The sequence below is a fragment of the Glycine max genome, chromosome 18, assembly GCF_000004515.6.
Source record: "Glycine max cultivar Williams 82 chromosome 18, Glycine_max_v4.0, whole genome shotgun sequence".
In the NCBI taxonomy this organism is placed as follows: Eukaryota; Viridiplantae; Streptophyta; class Magnoliopsida; order Fabales; family Fabaceae; genus Glycine; species Glycine max.
The window spans coordinates 53,670,923-53,693,882 of NC_038254.2; the positions used below are offsets into that span (position 1 = coordinate 53,670,923).

The following is a 22,960-nucleotide window of genomic DNA, read 5'->3' on the forward strand; positions in this document are numbered from 1 at the left end:
TTTAAAAAATTATGATACATAATGAATTGGCTTCTTTTAAAAAAAAAATATTTGACAAATAATTGTACAATCTACAATGCAACGAAATGGCTTCTTATTCGTGGGTCGACAATAGATACAAATGTGGTCAGCGCTAAATTAATTGTGTGTATTTTATTGTTTTGAATCAGACAAAAACATTAGATAACATTGATTGTTCAGATAAAACAAACATAGATAAGACCTTTTTTAAAAGTATATTCGTTAATAAAATATATAAATAATAACATATTTACTGGTAATTTAATTTATAATAGGTAATGATCATAGTTATTAAAATTTAAGAAGGTCATTCATGGGCAGAAATTAAAAAATTTATCATGAAGTTTATAGTTTTAATTCCAACCCATTTTTTCCAACCAAACAAAAGCATAAATCCAAATGCTACAATTATTATGTTTTATTTATAATTTTACTATAAAATATTTTTTAAGGTTGAAATTTTCAGTTATGACCTCTACATGCCCATTTCAGACTAGAATAGACAAAGTAGTGCCGAAACAAGCTGTTTGACATATGGCAATGATCTGAAAATCGACAGCAGCCATTTTTGGATTTTTTTTAATATATGCTATTTTTTCAATTTTTAATATAAATACGAATATATAAGACAAAATCGAGTTATTAGTTTATTACTCTCATCTCCACCTTTATTTATCTGCATTATAGTTGCTGTTCATGTTGCTTATTACTAGTTTTTTTATTTAACAAATTACATATATTCTCCACTAAATATAATTATGCATAAGCTAAATAGAACTATCATAAATGACAACGTACTTTTTTTTAGTATCTAACGTAATTATATGTTTAAAACTTGGATTTAAGATCACCGATTAGGTTAAAATAATTTTTTATTAGAGATAATTATGTTTAAATTTATGAGGAATAAAATACTCTTTTTTTAATATTTATTGTAATTGAAAACTTAAAATTCAAACTCAACATCATTAGTAAATTAAAATAATCTTATGTTAATTGATCTACGTATTTAGTGATAGTTGCTTATTTTCAATTTTATTGAGTTCTTAATACTACTTTTGGTATCAACTAAAGACATCTCTTAAATGATAATAGGCAGAATGCTTAATGAACTAGCTGGATTAAAAGATACATGAATAAATTACTTGTTAAGGTATATTTCCGGCAATTATAAATTCTATCCACCTACAAAGGGAATGACATTAGTGCAATAGAAAAAGGTTTCGTGCACATATACCTACAAGGATTAGACTCCTTTAAGATGCAGAATGTTAATTGAAAAAGTCAAGTATTTAGATCACATTTCTTATCGTGGGAGGACTCATGACAAGATATCTATCAGTCCATATGTAGGAGAATATGATAAAAGTAGATAAATGAGGATAAAGAAAAGTGAAATCAATTATACTGATAATAAATCTAAATTGATGCTAGGTAAAGCATGGATAATTACTAGTGAAATTGCACTAAAGTATAATTTCATATGACGCTTCGAAAGTAAATTTAAGACTTCCACTACGTTTGGAATGAAGGTAAAGACAATGGTGCCCCCAAAGTAAGGGTACATTATTGAATGTTGACCAAAAAAAAGTATCTCTAATGTGGAAACCTCCACTATAAAGACAGCATGTATATCTCTAATATGTTTCATAAAATTGATTAAAATCCCTCATATCAAATCTTTGGTTCACATCTAGATAATCCTTGAATTATTGGATTGCACTTTATAAATAGCTAAGGGAGTTGCTTGGGGCACCCAGCATTTTTGTTAGGGCACCCAACAACTTTTTAAAATGCCAAAAATATCCTTAAGGTATTTTCGGTTACAAATAGCAGCTATATTTTTTCATTTCTGTAGTACCATCTTTTTTCCGCAAATTTTCTATAACTTAGTGTAAGTTGCTTCCATTAAGGGTGATTTGGAAGCATATTGGGTCTCCGGTGGTGTACATGAATTTTTTAGGAGTATACGGTGATTTTTGGTCGATTTTCGTCGTAGGAAAATGAAAGGAGTGTCAACAAAAGTTGACGTACGTCAATCCGTATGGTTCATACGGATTGCCAATCCGTATGGCCAATCTGTACGTACGTCAACTTTTTTTTTATACGGATTACAAATTTTTTTAAATAAAAAATCCAAAAATAACAAAAATTTTGCAATGATAGAACAAATGAATTCACATAATATTTTAATGATTAATTTTAATTCAGTTATTGCTTAAATTTAGTTATTAATTTTAATTTACTAATTGGTTAAATTTAGCAATGATAAAATTTAATTTAGTCATTAATTAAAAATAATTTATTTCAAAAACATGACCAATTTTTTTCAAAAATAATGGAATAATATTAGACATTACAAAAAACTATTATATATAAGTTGCAACAAATTTAGAATCAACACATGATAAAACAATTATTATAAGACAACTATTATATAAATAAATTGTTCAGAAGTAATTAAAATATTCGAAATCCTAAAATGTTTATAAACATGGCCAATAAAGCACACGCTTAAGGGTGGGATCAATGAATTCAAAAACAATTTTCATGTCAGCTTTCAAGGACAAGGTTTTGCATAAATGTTTTCATCCAGCTCCAATTTTAAGTGTCTTCCTCCAATGATTGAAAACAAGCCGGCATTCTGTAATGTTCTCCAAGTGTAAATGAGTTCAGCCTTTGTCTTTAAGAAAATAATACATGTTGCTTGGAACATCCTGATATTAAGAATAGTGTTATGTCAGCAATTTATGTAATGAAATTTAAAACTTAAAAAAATAAAGAAATACTGACAACTAAATTAGGAAGTTGCTTACTAGATTGCTACAGATAATTTTCTGCTTAGTGAGATAAACCTTGAAGGTGACAGAACCTGACACTTGATGATATAAAGAGTGACATCTTGGGAATGATCTGGAGAGACAACTGGTCTTGAATATGGTAAGAAAAAATAGACTATGTAATGACTTGGTGATTTTCATTTGAATTATGTAAAGAACAAAATTCAAGGATAATGAGTTTAGAATACTTACTACTTTTCATTTAAAATTATGTAACAACCTTTCCAAGAATAATGTTGATTTTCCAACTGTATATATTACTCCATATTGCTTGCAGATTCTTTGATGTGGATGTTAGTTTACGATCAAATTTTATGGTTATCTTTTTCCATAACACATTTCCATAGTTGAAGATTAGTCTCCGACCAAAGTGATCAAACGGAGACTACTGATCATCAACTATCTTTACTACAACAGAGACTAGTGTTAGAGAAAACTTGAGACTCTCAGTCCTACCCCAATTATTCGGATAAGAGCCCCTCAAAAAGTATAGCTCACTGAAATAATTGCTTTAGTATATTTAAAATTTTTATTTCACACGGAACAATGAAAAAGAAAATAGAAACTACGCAAGTTAGTGGTAGCTTAACAGGAAAACATTGTTTGGACTCGCAAAAAAAGAAAAAGAAAAAGAAAAGCATTGATTGAGGTTGCGGGACCAAAAAACTTCATCCTAGAGCATTTCTTGATGCCTTTGTTTTAAATAAATACTCATCGAAACGTAGTCTTTCTAAATGCAAAGCTTAAATATCTATTTCAGGGGTCCCCTCCTCAACCTTTACGCGTGAGCACTTATAATTTATGAATTTAAAAGCCAAAATCACCACCTTGTTAGCTCTTTTTACATTGCAAGTTCCTCAAATACGATTATTGAAAAGCCAAATTAGAAATCATGTTTTCAAATGGAAGTAATTGTGAAGACTAAAGACGAATTTGTGACTTCATATGCTCCAAATCATGTGATTGAAGCTCACCGGATTTAAGGAGAGAAGGGCTATCAACATTTAGCTAGTCAAATTGTCACAAAAGAGAACATAGTAATCTACAAACCAATAGAGGAAAGTTTGAAGATCATTTCAGCATATAACATCAGAAGTGATCAAACCAAAAAAAAAAAACAACCTTTTCATACACAGTAGTCCACCATCCTTTCTAATTATGGGGGGGCTGGGCTCAGTGATATACATGAATAGTTCTCACTTCCTAAAGGACTCTAGGAAAAGACTGCAAACCTGTAATTCCTAAACTGAAAATGCACCAAGGCTTTTTTTTTACACTTGCCGCACCCTCCCCAAAAAAACCTGCCTAAGCTTCTTGATCATACAGTAAATTATCATCATAAAGTTTCTGAAAGAATTAGGATCTCAATGAAAACAAGTGCACCGATCTCCAAGGCAACATAGAGAATGCTTTTGAAATCTAAATGCTGAAGGCATCCCCTTGGTAATATAGACACGCCAATTTGTTTTCCCTGTCCTTGAAAAGAAAAATGAAACATATTTGACATCAGATGACAAGTTCAAACTCTTCCATCCATAAATTTAGCTACCATGCAATGCCATTCATCTTATTTTATAGCCATTATAGACTCTACAGGGCAGAAAGTAGATACCACATAAAGTTACACGAACATAGATGCTGGAAATCCAAATTCAACTATTGTATGAAAAAAAAATGAATTTAGATAATTATACAATTCTAGGAGTCTTATTCCCGAGCTATGATTCAGATACAACAAGACTAATGTAAAAAATAGTGAGCACAAGAGACTACACTAACCAATGTTTCAATAGATAAATGCAAATGGAACAACAAAGCAGTGTTCGGCAATGAACAGAGTAGAGAAATGCTAAGGGCAGCAAACAACATCCTATTGTGGCATGCATCATGTTTTGTTAAAGTTATGGCCTGAAAATGTCTGAGTGAGTAGATGCAACTAAAAAACAGCTTTATAAAACCTGAACAGATAATAAAAAAAACTTTTCTAACATGTTTAGCATTCAATTATCTTACTAAAGCTAAAAAAAACAATTTTACAACATTAACCCAAAAATATAGAAAAACATAGTTTACATTTCCAATAAAATGACATGATATTTTTTAGGCCTCAAGACAACAGAGAAATAGAAACATGCGTACATCAATCTGCAACATTAACACTATAATATATGAAGGGAAATGCTAGTGTCCACACTTTTTCTAAAACACTTACAATCGAGGTATTCTGTCCATTCTATCCTAAGAAAAAAAGTTCATGTTATATTTAAGGCATTCAATAAATTTTGACTTTCCCTTTACTTCTCTCCTTACTACTGTTTCGTAATGAGTATGAAATATGTCATTTGTGCATTAAACCTTCACATAAAAGGTTGTAGATAGATTTTGTACATTATATCTTTACTTGATCTGTTGTTCTATAGTTTTCTTGTATTTAAGATTAAGTGATATATAATTGCAAAAGGTGAAGTGGCTAGTGCAACATTACAAGACACTTAATATATAATCCAATATTAAAAATAGAAAATTTACCTGTGGACAATGTCCAAGGTACATTCAAGATTCCTCCTGGTGCTTTTGCTTCTTTGATTTTTTGCTCTTTTGGCCAATGTTCAACGTTGACAATTCCCCATCCACAGCATCTTGCTCTAGCATTATTCGTTCTGGCACAATTCTTCTCTTCTTTTCACTCCTGTAAGTTTGATGAGACAGCTAAACATGAAAGTATATACTTTAAAAAAAATATTCTTTTAACTCTACAAATACATTATAAGAGAAAAACCTGTCAGAATGGGAATCAACTTCCAAGTTCTTATCCAACCAATAAATGCTGCCTGTGTGATCAGGAACCAGAGATCCATAAACATGAAGTATTTCTTCATCAAAACTGCAAAAGATAAATCATTGAAGTTTATCATGAGATGAAATATTCAACTCAGAATCTTTATTTGTTTAATTATATCCAGGGTCATTTTATTTATTTGATACTATCAATTCATGACATTTTCATCATCCTTGCTATATCTTGACTTTTCTTCTCGGGAGGTCATCTTATTCTCACAAGTTGCAATGATTTAGTGTCCTGTATTTGGTGTCTAAGAAATTTCCATTTATATGAAAAAAATAATGTTCATATTATTCCTTCTACAGTCAACACTACTACAGAACAACAAGACGCAAACTAAAGTCTCTAAAAAAAATTACAAAGAAACATAAAACAATCATATGATACCTATTGCAATTGCATAAGATGGTATGAGTGCTCGCTTTAATCAGTTCAATGAAATGACTACCACAAATAAATATACATATTCACATACAATCGATAAGTCAAAACTGCGGAGCTTCTGATATATTCAGATACAGTTATAAACAGTCATGCAAAATTATTACTCTCTATTTGCTAGTTACTAATCATACAACTCTGCAAGTATGGTGTTTCCACTAGGTCTCTGTTTGTTGTTTCTTCATTGTATCAGCTAGGATAGGTGACACTACCCAATGATACAAATATGCATCAACTCATCAAAATTTCAAGTCACAACGAATTCCACAATATACATATACATTCCACACAATTAGTCTTAAATTGAAGCAAATTAACAGTATGTCACCTCTTGACTAAAAACCGTATCATGGTCCCGACCTTTATCACATGCCGCTTGTGAGACCTGCTCACATACACCTCTTGCCCTCGTTTCTACAAAAAGAGGAACCAAGCAAACCATATCATCACCACTAATTAATCGCTAAAACAAATAAGGCTAGTAGGCCTGTTTGAATAAACTTCTCTTTAAGCACTTTTAAGAGAAGAAAAAAGGAAGCAAAAATACAATAAATTTCTCCATAAGCTAAAACTAGTTTATGCATAAGATAATTTGTAGAAACTCTCTCATATTAGCTTCTCTAAAACTTGTTTTAACTTTATGCATAAGCTAATTTTAGTTTATGAAGCTTATTTCATTTTTTTTCTTATTTTCTTCTCTTATGGAGAAGTTTATCCAAGCATGCCCCAAACCCTAAACCCTAAACAGGCCATAATTAATCATTAACTTGCTAAACCATATCAGCACCACTAACAAGTAGCAACCATCAACTAAATCACATTATTGCGAGGCACTCACCGTTTTGCACACGAACTCTTCCCTGATATCTTTCTCAGATATAATCGCAGAGGAAAAGCCAAGCACAACAACGTGAATGGACTCTTGCGTAACCTTAACCACCTTCCCTTCTGAAACCAACAAAACAAAAATCACGAACACAATTAATTAACCAGAGGCATATTTTTGACAAAAAAAAAAAAAAGAGGCAGAGAGAGAAGAAGAAAAAGAAAGAGTACCTAAGAGCATGTTTGGCTTGGGAGAAAAGAGCAACAGATTGACCTTGAGTTTGACGCCGAAGTAAGGGTGAACGCCGGAGAGGATCTTTGCGCACGTGTCGAAGGAATTGACATCGTAGGCCAAAACGACGCCGTCGAAGATTTCGCTGAACCTGCAGTGCAAGGGGGAGAGAAGAAGAGGTTAAAAACGAGGATACGATGAGGTGCGAAACGGCGACGTTTGGAGGAAGAGTGCAGTGCTGACGTGAAAAGCAAAGAGCTGAGTTGGCGGAGAACGGCTTGGGAAACTTGGTTACTTTTGGAAGGGTGAATGTATACTGTTAAGTTCGCTTTGGAGACCTTGAGCCCCTCCATTCGCGATTACTCCAGTTTGCCCAAGAACAGACGAAGAAAGAAACTGCGGGGGAAATTAGGTTTTTCCACTTCTAATTTCTCATGGCCCCATTGAAAGTACCAAAATACCCTCCATCCACAAAAGGCATATGAGTTCGGGTAAAACATTTAGGATTACAGTTTTAGTATTATTCTCATTCCCATATTTTATCTTGTCTGGATATACATGCTAACAATTGTCTTTTAAGAATTTTATTTTAAAAATGATTTTGTAGTTAATTATCTTACTATTTTAATGTATTTAAGTTTGTTTGGTTTTATTTATAATTAAGTTTTGAATAAATTAGAATAATTTTATAATAGTTTAAATGTTTGATTTTTCATCTAATTTTTGTTTATTTTAGTATAGAAATAAACGAAAAAAGAAGATAGATGGTGTTTTCAATACTCTTTTAAAGGAAAATTTTTAGGTTTTAAGGATCACACATGTGCGCACTTTAGGCTAAGTGACTTGTTTTCTCTACCATATTTAGGCTCAATGTAAATCTTAGACTCAAGGCATAATCACTTACAACAATTTTATTTAGCATGCAAGCTTCCTGTCGTCACTTAAACAAGTGTTATTGGTTGGACTAAGCACACAAGTCATTATGTAGACTCAACTGTGCAGCTTGTTTGATTCTGTTTAAGTTCCAAGTTTGCAAAATGAAGGCATATTTGGTTGGGGGAAGGTGTCTAGGATTGAGGGGAAGGCTGGAAAGTTTTCTCCCTTGCTCTTTCTGGTTTCCCCATCATTTTTCAACATCTCTTTATCTATTTTCTTGTTTTTTTCTTGTGGTTATGTAATTAATTTATCGATTTTAGGGTTGATGTAATGAAGTTATCCTTATGTTTACATTTTGATTAGTAATCTATGTTTATTATTCATTAAGTATTTTTTTCTATGCATTAATATTTGTTTTGGCTTGACCACATTTTGCTTAATGTTGTGATTTGAATTGTCATTCAAAAATGTTTTTGAACATAGAAATGAAGGAGGACACCTAATATGTTTTGTGTCTAGGAATAAAACAAAGTTTGTTAGTCATTTTTTAACTATTATTCTTAAAACAAGTCACTTGATTAAATTAGTCAAAGGATTGATAATTTTATTAAGGGGCTTAGATTTTTTCCATCTAAGGGATCAGGGTTTGAATATTTTAGTGAGTTGATGATAATAGTTGAGCTTCGAATTAGAAGAGTGACCTTTGTTTGCATGGTGGTTTAGTGAGATCAATCTCAACTCTTTTATTCTTTGTTATTTTATCTCTTTTTATTGTATTTCAAGTGTTTGTAAAAATTATCAAAAAAGAGTTTTTTGTTCTTTTGCTCTTTAACTTTATGTTTGTTTAATTTTTTGCTATTTACATTGTTGCAATCAAATTATAATGGTTATTTCTGAAAGTCATAGTTAGTAAACATTGTTATTTTGTTAAGTATTATGCGAGTTCTAATAAATATAATACTCGGACTTTCTATTTTATACTATTTACGTGACTAAGTATGTTTATCAAAAGACTAACAAACATAAGAACCTACTACACTTTTTTTATAATTTTAATTTACTTTACACACACATATATATATATATATATATATATATATATATATATATATGTGTGTGTGTGAGAATAAATTATGTATTAAGTTTTTAATAATATTTTAATTCAAACAATTTATAAATATAATGAATAACAAAGAAACTAAAGATAAACATTTAAGGATTCAATCATATTTTTTGTTAAATGCATATTTTTAAGTTTGTTATTTAACCATTAAGCTAATTGATTTATATTTTTGAAAATTATAACAACAAAATCTTTTATATATATATATATATATATATATATATATATATATTATGTATAAATATATTATGTATATATATGTTGTAAAAAAAATTATCAAAAAAATGTAACCGTGACATTACATATATGGGTATAATTTGATATACATCTTCATACTCACCCTCGTTTTGAAATTTTGGGTAATACTTATACCCATATTTAATCAGTGGGTATTCCACCTCAAATGCGGACAAGTTTGAGGAAGTACCCGTTATTTGTCATGTTTAATTTGGTTAGATGAATTAAATAAAAGTCATAAATAATTTTTTCAATTTTAATCCATGTAAGAGAAAATTTATGGGAATTATAAATAAAAAACTTAGAATCTTACAAAAATCAAAATTAAAAAAATACAAACTTATATAAACTAAAATTAGAAAAATAAACTTAAAGTTACTAAAAATAAAAAATGCTAACTTATAATGACTAAAATAAGTAAAGAAACTAAATGTATAAACAAAATGTTAACTTAAGGAGATTAAAAACATATTTTTAGTCGTCTAGAAATACTGAGATTAAATATTATTTTTATGGGAGTTGCTTGGTATTTATAGGATCGAAATCCTCTCCTTCCTATTTTTTAAAGGAGAGGTCATGTTCAACAAATCTCAGTTGTTGTCTATCTATTAAATCAAATCTACGATGAAAATTAAAAGTCATGAAACTCACCATTTCATACTTTCATTAGTCCAACTCTCACTCTTCTTTAATCATTCTGTTTCTTCCTCTTTCACGTTGCACATTCGCACGCATTTCTGACTAGCTTTGTGAGTAAAAGCATTACATAGTTTTTGGCATTTTCTATTATCTGCATGTGGGTGATCTGAGAGGTCGTGTGGTGGTTTTGGCTATGTCCTTTTTGCAAATAGACGGTGGACACTTGTGTTGGCCGTCTGTCTTATGAAGTGTGAAAGACACCAAAATTAAAGGGATCCCAAACATTCTCTAAAATTTCGCTTATATTCAAACTCATAGCTGATGATAAAATTAGAATAGATATTTTCTTTTACCTCCTCACATGAGCCCATACAACGAAACAAGTTTTTATCAGTTCATGGTGAAGAATTGTTGCACTCAATATATATATACTCTTTTGATTCTTTGGAAGGAGAAATGATATTTTTTTTTTGTCGTGGAGCTGATACTGTGTAAATGGAATAGAAAAGAGGTCAACGCAAATGCAAAAATAAGTGTGGCGTATAGCTCGGGATGCACATTTCTTTATCTTTTTGTTCCATTTGTTCTTTGTAACAATCATGTGTGTGGTGTTTTGGCTTGAATTGACACTTTTAGTGTTAAACTAAGAGTTATCATAAAATATCTTTTGTCTTTTAAAAAAAAACTAGCTGGTTTAATGCAAATTTACAATTTAATTAGCTGATATAATGCTACGTTATGCCCTTGTATATGGTTAAAATTTTCTGAATTTTGTTGGTCACTGTTATAATCATTATACGGTTCAACATTTTTTTTTCTTTTTTCTTGGGAGGCCTGCAAATGAGAGTTCTGCATAGTAAGATCGTCAATCACAACCAGCCTATAAAGGCAATTAAATTAAAACACCACTTTCTGCATGTGTTTTCAAAATAATTCAATTTGTAATAAGTTAAATAATTTGAATTTTTTTAATCAAAAGTTGTATGAAGGAATTGTATTCAATTATTTGTAAGAAAACAACACTTTAGAGCAATAAATAAACAATGCAATGAAATTGTGCTAGAATTCACCTTAAATAGGACCATGGCTAAGGTGGACCACCTTGATAGTGATCCATAGTGAACCAGTTTTTAACTGTCAGATTAATCTTTTAATATAAGATTGTACATGTCCACAAGATACCAGCAGCAGCAGATGATAGTGGCTGGACAGAAAGTTATAGGTAGGATTGGGGATCTAATATGAACCATATCTTATATTAAGAGATTAAATCTGATGTTTAGAAAAAAATAATTCACTATGGAAAAATAATATAGAAGTATATAATCACTAAACAAGGTAGATTAAATAAAAGAGTGACAAAAAATGACTGGTAGATAAATTTGGGTGTTGTCACATGTTTTACAAGATCATTCTTTTAATAATATGTAAATATAAATACAGAAGTATATATATAAAAATTAAATTATTGATTCTACTCACAGTGAACACATTTTATTTCTTGGATGGAGTTTTTAATAATTTCAGTTTTACTTTCCATTTTTCATTTTTGGAATTCAAAACAGTTTCATGCTTTTATTTTAAATTGCCTAATGTCTAATTTTGAATCTTTTATTTGTAAAATAAACTAATATATTTTTACATTATCAACTAATTAAAATAGTTTTAGATATAATTTTAATAATTTTACCATCCATAACAATGTATTCAAATCAAAAAAATAAAATGTTTCCCATCCGGTGTAATTTCAAAATGAAAGGTAAATAGTACATATATGCTGGAAAAGAAAAAAGAATACGACCAAAGGCCAAAACGGAAAAACCCGCCTTTCAAAATTTCCCGCCAAAAAATGAGAATTGCAGAGATATCCTCGCCGGAGCTCCGGTCGCTCCACCGAGACACGGAGCCTAACAACCGTAGCCTCTTCCAAATTGAAACAATCGTTAAACAACTCGAAACCCGCTCTGCCGAAAAACCACCGCCGGAGACCGTCGTCTCCGATCTCCGGCAGTGCCTGACTCAGCTGAGTCAACTCGCTTCGTTTCCAAACTCGTTGAAACTTCAGATTTGGAAGCTCAGCTACCGCCTCTGGAACGCGTGCGTCGACATCTCCAACACCACCGCCATCCGCTCCTCCTCCTCCGCAACCACCGAAAGCCAGGCCGAACTCCGGCACATCGCCGCGGACCTCCTCTCAATCGCCGGCGACGTCGACGGCATCCCATCTCCGGCGATAAAATCGGCGTCGTTCTACCACAAGACTGGCCAGATATGGCACAGCCTCCGGAAATTCGATCTCGCCGCGAAGTGCTTCGAGCGCGCCACGGATCTGGTCTCGAAGCTCGAAATCAATTCAATCACCGACGCCGGAGAGCGGAAACTGTTGCTGGATCTGAACCTGGCTCGGTCCCGAACCGCGTGGGAGGTTCGAGACCCGAACCTGGCGGTGGCGCTGCTGAACCGGAGCAAGAGCTTCCTCTTCGGCGCGTGCGAGCACTACACGGATCTAGCAAAGCAGTTCATGGCGTTTGGGAAGCGCGCGCTGTCGAGCGGCGGCGGCGAGGACGCGAACCGTGAGGCGCTGAAGCTGATGAACGAAGCGTTGGAGTGTTGCGAGAAGGGGTTCGGTGCGGCGCGAACACGGGAAGAGAAGGTGGAGATCCGAGGGTTGAGGTGGAAGGCGCTTAGATTCATCGCTGCGATTCATTTGCAGAAAGAGGAATTTGAGAGTGTGATTAAGTGTGTGAAGGTTTTGAGAGATAGTGCTGATGGCGGTGATGAGCATCCGAGTCTTTCGGTGTTGGCGATGAAGGCGTGGTTAGGGTTGGGGAGGCATGGGGAGGCGGAGAGGGAGTTGAGGGGGATGGTGATTGACAAAGGGATTCCGGAGGGGGTTTGGGTGTCAGCGGTGGAGGCGTATTTTGTGGCAGCAGGGACGGCGGGGGCAGAGACGGCGAAGGGGGTGTTCTTGGGGCTGTTGGGAAGGTGTCATGTTAGTGCCGGCTCGGCAGTGAGGGTGGCGCATAGGGTGGCTGGGGGTGGTGGGGAAGGGGGGAGACTGAGAGCTAAGGTGGTTGCTGAGCTTGTGTCGGATGAGAGGGTGGTGGCCCTCTTTGCAGGACAGGATGCTGCTAAGGATAGGGTGGCAATGCATGCTGTTCTGTGGAATTGGTATTGCTTCTTGAACCATTTATTTCCTAATCTGCTAGCTGGTATTTGCCTAATGCAGTGGGGTGTCTTATATTTGCTATCTGTTTTGTCATCTTAATGTTTTCACAAGAAAATATATGTTGAGTGTGATTGCATGGTCTACAAGCTATTGTTGGCGGTCAAATTGCAAACTAAGGTTATGTTTGGCTTTTAGTTGGGAGGCAGCAATGTTTGTTAAAAATGTAAAACTGAAAAATCCTTTTGTTTGGTTTTCAGTTAGATTCGATAATCGATTGTAAATTGAGCTTTGCCTCAATTCTGCCTTAAAACTCTGTGAAATGAAAGAAAAGGGAGGGTTGCTTTTGCAAATTCAGTTTCCGAAATGAAATTTGAAATTCATTCAAATTTAAGTTTGCAAACTTTAATCCAAGCATATGCTGAGTGAGATAGATTTTGTGGTTGGGCTGGGGGTTAGGTCTAATGAAAAGGACTAGTCTTTCATAAAGTGGTGAATAAAGATTTGAATTAGTACCTTATTGTAGTTCAAGTGAATTGCCTTGTTGAGTACCTATAGCAATCCCAAAAAAGGACATAAGCAACTTGTTATTCATTACTTTGATTCATAGATGTGATGCATGGCTAAATTATTATTGATTTTAGATGGTACAAGATCATGAACAATGAGGTTCCTTATGGAATGTCTCATTTGACTCTAGAAATTTTAATATATGCAAGGGAAATATTTTGCTGAAAGGAGTCTCCCCATTGCCTTTTCTGTTTGATGGAACAATTTATTAACCCACAGTTTCAGAAACTTGTTCTGATTATTGTCAAGTCACAGAAAGTTAAAGTAAACATATTCTAGTAGGTAACAAGTCACTAATAAGTCACTCTTTGCCACTTTCTCCCTGAATCCTAGCTCTACTGCAAAAGGTAACCTTCAAATTGAAGAATCCCCAAATATTGTAGAATTAGGTAAGATATCAACTATAAGTATGCTTATGCAGTGTTAATGTGTCATGCATTATATTGCAAAAATATACCTGCCCTATGCAAAATGAGTCTGGACAACTAACAACTGTCTAAGAGGCTAAGCTCTGTCTTATTTTCAAAATTCACTAACAGAAAATCAATTAACATGAAGTAATATCATTCTCGAAGCCTTAATAACATTTTTGGAATTAGGATTGGAGCGTTTGTAGTGGAGTCAGTAGAGTAGCACTGTTGTCAGAGCCTGGAACAATCTCTAGTGTATTTCAGGAGTTATTTTTATTTTACCATTTGGCTCATGCATATTTGCATTCCATAACACTTTGCAATACCTAGGAAATTGTCTCCAAATGAACCTACTGATCCCAATATTTTAATGTGATTTTCAGTGGTGCCGATAATTTTCAATCAAAAGATTATGAGACCAGTGCGGAACTCTTTGAAAAATCAATGCTATATATTCCATATGATGCAGAGAACAGAATACTTCGAGCAAAGGGCTTTAGAGTTTTGTGCCTCTGCTACCTTGGTCTCCTGCAGCTGGATCGCGCTCAAGAATACATTAATGAGGCTGAAAAGGTATTGTTATCAACAGAGTTTTGAATTCGTTGCTTGAATTTTCAGTCAAATATGAAACATTATCCATGCTTTTCCATGCCTGCAGCTTGAGCCTAACATTGTCTGTGCTTTTCTTAAGGTATCATCTTCTCTCTCTTCACGTTTGTTGGTGCTTCTTTATCCGTATGTATACATAAAACATTATACAAATTTATAATGCTATTCCATGTAGACGCTTTACATTTGATTTCCTGTGTAATTCTTTAAGCTGGTTACAACTTACAACTAACCCCACTTGCATCTCATTAGAATTACGTTTGCAACAGGAATGGCATGAGAACTTACGTTGAAATTTCATTTGTTTTAACTCAGTTCAAAATTTATCTCCAAAAGAATGACCACCAAGGTGCTATTAATCAAATTGAAGCGATGACAACATGCCTTGACTTTCAACCAGATTTTCTCTCACTTTCAGCACATGAAGCTGTTGCATGCCATGCTCTACCTATTGCTGTTGCTTCTCTATCAAGTATGCTAAAGTTCTATGCTTCAGGAAAGTCCATGCCCACAGCAGAAGTAACAGTTGTGCGCACCTTGCTGACAGTCCTCTCTCAAGAGCCGGGTAACGAACAGCAAGTAATAAAATTCCTCAAACACGCCCATACACGAGCATCGGAGATTGGTCCTGATTGCTTCTTTGGAAAAGAGGAAGTTGGAAGACGGGAACGGAATTGGTTTGCTGTGACTTCATGGAACTTTGGGACAAAATCGGGACAGGATAAGAACTATGAATCATCTGCCGTGTTCTTAAAACTGGCATCAGATTTTTATGCTCTAATTGAGGGGTCTGATAATGAGAACAATGTCATGGTTTGCAAATCGTTAGTGCTTTCTGTATCATCAATGATAGCTTCAGAATTTGAAAGGAAGACTTCGATGTCAGAAACTGAAGTCAAGCAAGCTTTATACTTGTTAGATAGAGCAGGGGAGGTATGAAAATGTTACCACCTTCATTTTACTTGATGCATTAGTCTTTTAGATTGACAATTTGACATGATTCATAAAATAGGATGTATCATGCTATAAAACTAGTTCCTTTCTAGGTTATATTTTAATTTTGAACTCTGTTGAATATTTTCTTGGTCCCCTTCTTGTGTGGATGCAGATGCTAAAATCAATTTCAGCCAGGAACTCTGTTAACAGTGACCAAATTAATACCATTGAGCCTGAACTTTTTTTCATATACACTTTCTGCTATTATGATATACAAGGCAGGCTGAATGACTTGGGATCTCAACTTCTCAATGTGAAAAGCTTTGCCAGCTCAAAGGCTTGCAAACCTCACCACCTCCTTCAAATAGGTCTCTCTGCCTCACAGGGACCACGGTTGAATCACGAAGTAGCCTGCTTTGCTTTAAATGAATGCCTCTCATCTTTCCTTTCATCAGCAGCTCCAGATTATCAAAATGTTGCTCTTGTAATGCGCAAGCTTATATCCAATGCCAGCATTCACAAGGGTGATGCAGATGATGATCTTGTATATAGCATGTACAAGCAAGCCTATAGGATAATGGTTGGTTTGAAGGAAGATGAGTATCCGATTGAAGAAGGAAAGTGGCTTGCCATGACTGCATGGAACCGAGCAGCAGTGCCAGTCAGGTTGGGTCAGATTGAAGTGGGGAAGAAATGGATGACTGTGGGCTTAGACATTGCAAAGCATGTCCCAGGCATGGAAGCTTACAAAGAATGCATGGAAGAAGTCCTTGGCAATTTGAAGAAAGAATTTTGATATGCATGAATCTGAAATCCGGTTTCTAGAAGTTACAAAATTCATACATGTACAGGAAAAAAGTTCAGAAATGTGTAGAAAACATATGGTGTTGAATTTTGCATTGGTAGTGTTCATACATGTAAGGTTTATAAATGTGTGTATATGTATAAGTGGGACTCCTCTCAACTAGTTTTTTCGTACACATCAAAATGTAGTAGATCCTATGGTAGAACTGATGGCTCTAGAAGACAAGTCATATTTTTTTTTTTAGTCTACAAAACGTGTTATTTCTTTGTTGCCAAAGTTGCATCTATGTTGGTCTTTCCAAAAGGAACATGGCATCGAACAATATCTTGTAGGATATTTCAGAAATGTTACAATTATGAAGGCTATGAGTACTATGAAAGAACCGTCCGCTTCATAACATTTTTACCCTTCTCGGTTTTATTATCTTTAGATTACGTAACAGAAATAGGTAACAACTTACCAATCTAACGCGACAATATAAAGATGTTGCTGATTGCAGGTGCGAGGAAAAGCAATTAGACGTTGGCATACATGATATCTACAAAAGTACTCCGAAATTTAGAGTGAAGCAAAACATTAAAAAACAAGCCCAAGAAAATCGAGTTTTGTTTATGTGAATCTTACTGTAATTTTAGTTGAATTTCTTTCAAATGTTTCCATTCATTTGCCATATTTTGTTATTACTTATTTCAGTGGCAGTCTTCAATATTTCGTACCTTATATCTCATTTTTGTAATAAATACTGTTAAGGATACTAATTGGAACCCAATCTTATATATATATATATATATATATATATATGTTAACTATAACTATAATAACCCCTTTCTCTGTCATTTTCTCAGAAAAGATCACTTAGAGTGTGCAATATTTCTCAGTCATGGATTCTCTGTCTCTTCTTCTCTCCCCTTATCCACTCTCCACCAAAACCCACAAATTCAGCACCTTGAAACCCTTCTCTCATTTCTCAAACCCTAAAATACCACCTTCTCAACCCCATTCACCCTCTCTTTCTGCACTCCAAACACCTTCTCTTAACTCCCTCCAAAACCCATTAACAAAACCTTTCTTATCATTTACCATGCTCAACCTCTTCACTCCACTTCCCTGCCTCGCTGACGTAGCCTCCGACGACGCCGGAAAAATAAACCTGGAATCGGTGCTGGTTTCCATCGACAACTTCTTCAATCGGTACCCGTTTTTCGTCGCCGGTTGCACCTTTATTTGGCTGGTGGTGATTCCTCTGGCGGAAGAGTACTTGAAGAAGTGCAAGTTCGTGTCGGCGATTGACGCGTTCAGGAAGCTCCGCGATGACCCGAATGCGCAGCTGCTGGACATAAGGGACGAGAAGAACGTGAGGTTTCTGAAGTCTTCGAATTTGAAAATGTTCGAGAAGGAAGTGGCGCAGGTCGAGTTCGCTGAGGATGGGAACGAGGACGAGTTTGTGAAGAAGGTGTTGGGGAGGTTCAAGGACGCGCCTAACACTGTTGTATGTGTTTTGGACAGGTAAGTAAAAATAGAGAAAGAGAAAAATGTTTTGCGGCAATTTAAAGCATTGCATTGAAACTGAATTCTTATTCGGGTATGATTGAGATGGAGAAAAGAAACGCTAAACATGTCTTAATTTTTTGTTTCAGTTTCCTAAAATTAACAAGGTTTTAATCATCGGTGGCGTTTGTTGATAATGCGGTCCCAATTGACAGTTAAAAAACCTTGATGTTTCGACCCAAATCATGCTCGCAGACTATTTTTTAGAATCTCGTAAAAAGTTTCACTTTTGCCCTTAAATGTCTCCGTTAGACTAAATTGGTCTTTCTGTTCGTTTTTTTTTTTTTTTTTTGTAGGAATTGTGTTAATTTTGCCATAACGCTTATCTAATGTGAGATTTCTCACAGACATGTCATTAAGTTGACTAAGTGTGATAAATTGATAGAACTACTAACTTGGTCTAACGGAGACGCTTTAAATTAGATGGAAATTTTGATTCGTCGAAAAGTGAACTAAGTAAAAGAAGAAAAAATAGAATGATGAAATTTTGATTCTGATCACTTGTATGATATTCTGGATTGCTAATTTGGCTTATGCTGGAATGACACTGGTGTTTTCCTATAAAAGTCCCTTCAATTTTAAGAGTTGCTAAGTGGAAGTAATGGGTATGTTTTTATGTGTTTCCTAATTCCTACAATTGGATTATTTGTTTTAACTATGGCTTTTGTTTGGACATTTCACCTATGTGTTTTTTCCTTTACGTTTTACTAAAGATTGGGAAGAAATCTGTTTGTACTTTGTAGTATAACTCTGACTAAGAGCAAAGGAGTCATTGTTAATGAGGGTAATGTCTTTTCTTTAAATACTATACATGTCTGCAGAATTCCTCACTTGTTTCTCTTTTGTGTGTAAGGTAGTTTTGACGGTAATTCCATGAAAGTTGCCGAGGTACTGTTCAAGAATGGTTTCAAAGAGGCCTATGCAATCAGAGGTGGAGTTAGAGGCCAGCAAGGTTGGATGGTATGACCATTCTCTTCTCTTTTCTTTTACTTGTTTGTTTAGCAGAATGTGCAGAATGAACATCTGTCTACATTCTATACATGTTTTTCTTCACCTTAGAAAAAACATTTAAATGAATAAATTGGATGTAAGTTGGCATTCTTCATTGTCTTCATCAAAACACCTATGAAGCTATAAAAGATTCTTACCTTTTAGAGTATATAGAAAGATTTAAGCAGGGAATTCAAAAATCAAATTTTGGTAATTCAGTTTCGCACTTTAACTTGATGCCAGCAAAGGAATGTATGTATCTGGTTGCTGAAAATCTATTCAAAGTAAGGTAACAGAGTCTTCATGGTTGCAGGCTATACAGGATTCCCTTTTGCCCCCTTCTGTGCATATAAGGAAAAGGGTAAAAGCTTCAAAGAAACTCAATACAAATGGAAATGGAGCCATCCAGCAAAATGATAGTAACAATAATAGTTCCTTAACCCAAGATAGATCTTCTGTTGAAAACCAAACAACAGACGATGGTCATGTGAAAAGCTCTGTAGAGTTTATTTCAGAAGTGAAAACTGGTTCTGTAGCATCCTCCTCTCCTTATCCCAATGTATGTTATCCTCAACTCTCTCATATTGTGTCACTTCATGTTCTAATAGTGCATGCTTAACAGTTAAAGTAGGAATCATCAATTAGTTAACGTTGATTGGTGAGTTATGCAACTCAAATTTGTATCCCATTACTGTTATTCAGTCTATGTGTAAATTAACATAAAATTAGTAATGTAGTAAAAGTGTAGAATCGTATTTGGGTTCACATTGATAATATCAACATTCAGGCCATATTAATCATGCCAAGAGCAGTGCATACAGTTTTCCTTCTTTTTAGAAATTCATTCACAAATATTCACACTTTGGTATGATTTGTTTGTCTCCATATATATCAGGTTGGCTTAAATGCACCATTGGTGCAGGAGCAATTCTTTAGTAATCTAGTTATACTATACATATTTGTTTCAGTCTGTTTTGTTTTGAATTTAATGTGTTTTCTGAATAACTAGTTGCCACATGACAAGAATGTGATATTTAGGCTTATTGGACTAGGTTTAGTACTATGTAATTAACCCCAGTATAAATAATATTAAGGATTTGTATTCCGCATCTTTTAGCTGTATTATAGAAATTTCAGATCTAAGAGGTTCTAAACCTTAGAATACCTCTTGGTTATTGTTCCACTTCATTGTATCTTTACTGCTCTTCCCAAATTCTATTGTCTAAGCTGTCCTTAATCTTCCACTGCATGAACCTGGTAAATGGTTTATTATGTCCATGGTTTTGTTATACTGTTTAACATGACAACCGATCATAGGAAAACAGTTGAGGTAATGCTGATATAATTTTGAAACTTGAAATACTCAAGAAATAGTTTCACTATCAATCATGTAGGGAAGTGATGCAATCCCAAAATTTTTACTTTTGAGTACTTCAGTTTTTTGATGGCTCATAGTTGTGATGGGATGTCTAAGAAACTCATTTTCCCTTTTTTGTTCTTTGGGGGTCTTATCCTCTCTTTACTTAAAACAAAATCATGTGGCCTGTACATTACACTATACTCATCATTTTTTTCTTTCCTTTGGTTACAGTGACCTGACATCCTTTCAATAATTGAATATCCCAACTCCCAATCCAATATGAGTTAGAAGATGATAGACAATGGTTTAATTTAAATGATAGAAATCTGGAAGAAAAGTAGGATATATTGAATTAGAATCACAGTTTAGAAACCTCTCATCAGAAATTATCACAGTAAGACTGAGATGCATTGCTGAATGAAAATCCCTATGATTATCTATACTAGGGTTGTTAGGAATTAGCATTTTACTAAGTTCACCCTAATATTTCATAGCCCATGGGCAGAACTACATACATGCCTGGGGGGGTTGCAAATATATCAAAATGTCATTTGCTCCAATTTGTTTTCATAAATTATGATTTTCTAGTTCATCCTTTGCAAGGAACCCTTAATACAATGGTTTGGTTGGAGGGAATGGAAATGACCAATGCCCATTCCATGTTTGGTTATGTGATTGGAATGAGATTGAACACTCTAATATTGTAGAAATATAAAAAATAAAAACAAAACAGATTGAAATGAATAACCTAAAAAACAGAATTGATGAAGTTGCTCCTGGTGCCTTGAGGCTAATTGAATAGTGAATGCCCTGATTGGTAACATCCTAGGAAGTAATTCTCTTGGTGGGCCTTTTCTTGCTCTGGGATTCCAAGCATGCTGTTAGCGCCCTGATAAGTAGTAATGACGGAGTAACTGATTGACCTATTCTTATTGCCATTTAAAATGCACCCAAAAAATGGAGTTGGTCCTGCACCAGTTATGCTACAACTCATTGGTCTTATGATACTGGCAGCAACTTTTGCTTATTATTTGAAGTCATAATTCAAATTTCAGAGTACCCTACCCCAACCGTCTTAATTGTGTATAGATTAACCACATGAATATAAGAGTTCACAGCCATCTTTGAGCATAAAATAGTTGTGCTCGTGATTGATGGGTGTGATATCATTGTTGGAAAGAACGTTGTGATTCTGAAGGTTTGATATCTCAGATAGAGATGGCCATTGGAGTATATAGATTGGTTCTGATAATAGTGGTTCCCAACTTTGTCAGTTCGTTTGTGTTCTCTTTTATATATGCCCAATATTCTAAAATTATGGAAAATGAATATAAACATATTTATAAATTTGATTGATTTTATTTTAAGATATCTGCTTGCATGATTCGAAAACATGAAACAGAACCACTATGAACATCCATGTTTGTGCAGTGTGCATCGCACTGCTTTCTCACAATTTATATTTTGGAATCCCGTCCTCTGATAAAATGAGAATTCTCACCATTTTTTTCTTTCTTTCTTTGCAGTACCCGGATTTGAAGCCACCATCATCTCCAACTCCGTCAAAGCCACAATAGTTCTGTTTGTTATACCATGCTCGGCTGACATCTGTTTGGCAGAAATGATTTCTGTAAAGACAGAAATACAATTTGGTGACTGTGAAATCGTTTATTTCTAAACTTACAATTATTCTTTTTCAACCTTTTTGTTGAGTTTTATAGAGTGTAAAGCATGCAATCCATAAACACTGTACAAACAGAATCAATCTAGATATTTAGTATATATACTCTTAAACAAAATTTTGGCAACAATGAGAAGTGAATTAGTGGAGCAATTGATAGGTCTTAGGAGATAGGCATAAAAAAATGTGAAGAAAAATGAAGGTAATTATTAAAGCCATTAAGTGTTGCCCTTTGTAAGAATACAAATAAAAGATGGTGGGCATTCATAATACATATAAAGTAGTATATAAAAAAACAGTTTATGGGACTAATGTGATATATTAATATTAGTTACATAAGAATCCTCCTTTTTTTCTTATTCTAAATTCACTCTCAATTGATACAACTGCAGTTTTGTTTTTTACTCAACTGCAACTCCATTTTTAATGTGTTCATATGGATATTAGTTAATCATATACTGTATTTTATGTATTAATTATAATTTGAATACCAATTTTATTAAATAAAATGAGATTTTCAATTTTAAGTTATTTATAAATTAATTTGAAACAATAATAATCTAGAAACGGTGCATTTTCTACTACTATTATGGTGAAGGATGAAGAAGCCCCATAGTGTTCTAAAGCTCTATTTTGCATCTTCAGAGGGTTGTGATCCACGTCGTTGATGCAAGATGCTAAGCCAAAGGGGGCAGTAATCCATAGGGCTGAAATGCGAGCTCAAAAGACTGAAAATCAAGAGAAATTATAAATTATAAGGTTGGTTTGGTGGTTGAAAGAAAAAATAATAATTTATGAGTTTAAATTCT

General features: G+C 34.0%; 3 protein-coding genes across 5 annotated transcripts; 2 read left to right on the forward strand and 1 right to left on the reverse strand.

The window, feature by feature from the left end:
- Positions 1 to 3,856: 3,856 nt before the first annotated feature.
- LOC100527229 (uncharacterized) lies at positions 3,857 to 7,639 on the reverse strand. 3 transcript variants are annotated; one of them, XM_006601715.3, is made up of 7 exons: positions 7,445 to 7,639; positions 7,201 to 7,352; positions 6,983 to 7,092; positions 6,473 to 6,558; positions 5,641 to 5,745; positions 5,391 to 5,550; positions 3,857 to 4,332 (listed from the first exon to the last, which is right to left on the reverse strand). In XM_006601715.3, exons 1-6 carry the CDS (start codon positions 7,552 to 7,554, stop codon positions 5,415 to 5,417), a joined length of 699 nt encoding a protein of 232 aa, XP_006601778.1. In that variant the 5' UTR covers positions 7,555 to 7,639; the 3' UTR covers positions 3,857 to 4,332; positions 5,391 to 5,414. The 3 variants fall into 3 exon arrangements, with proteins under 3 accessions (XP_006601778.1, XP_006601777.1, NP_001236705.1); XM_006601714.3 differs by having other exon boundaries at positions 3,857 to 4,337; positions 7,445 to 7,605; NM_001249776.2 differs by lacking the exon at positions 3,857 to 4,332 and having other exon boundaries at positions 5,394 to 5,550; positions 7,445 to 7,576.
- Positions 7,640 to 11,887: 4,248 nt separating this feature from the next.
- On the forward strand, positions 11,888 to 16,860 carry LOC100808204 (TPR repeat-containing protein ZIP4). The gene is made up of 5 exons (XM_006602790.4): positions 11,888 to 13,247; positions 14,606 to 14,795; positions 14,881 to 14,913; positions 15,147 to 15,764; positions 15,940 to 16,860. Exons 1-5 carry the CDS (start codon positions 11,926 to 11,928, stop codon positions 16,561 to 16,563), a joined length of 2,787 nt encoding a protein of 928 aa, XP_006602853.2. The 5' UTR covers positions 11,888 to 11,925; the 3' UTR covers positions 16,564 to 16,860.
- Positions 16,861 to 17,398: 538 nt separating this feature from the next.
- Positions 17,399 to 22,252, forward strand: LOC100808729 (rhodanese-like domain-containing protein 4A, chloroplastic). Its single transcript, XM_003551653.5, has 4 exons — positions 17,399 to 18,078; positions 18,978 to 19,080; positions 19,424 to 19,669; positions 21,997 to 22,252. The coding sequence occupies exons 1-4, from the start codon at positions 17,453 to 17,455 to the stop codon at positions 22,045 to 22,047; spliced, it is 1,026 nt and encodes a 341-aa protein (XP_003551701.1). The 5' UTR covers positions 17,399 to 17,452; the 3' UTR covers positions 22,048 to 22,252.
- The last annotated feature ends 708 nt before the right edge of the window (positions 22,253 to 22,960 follow it).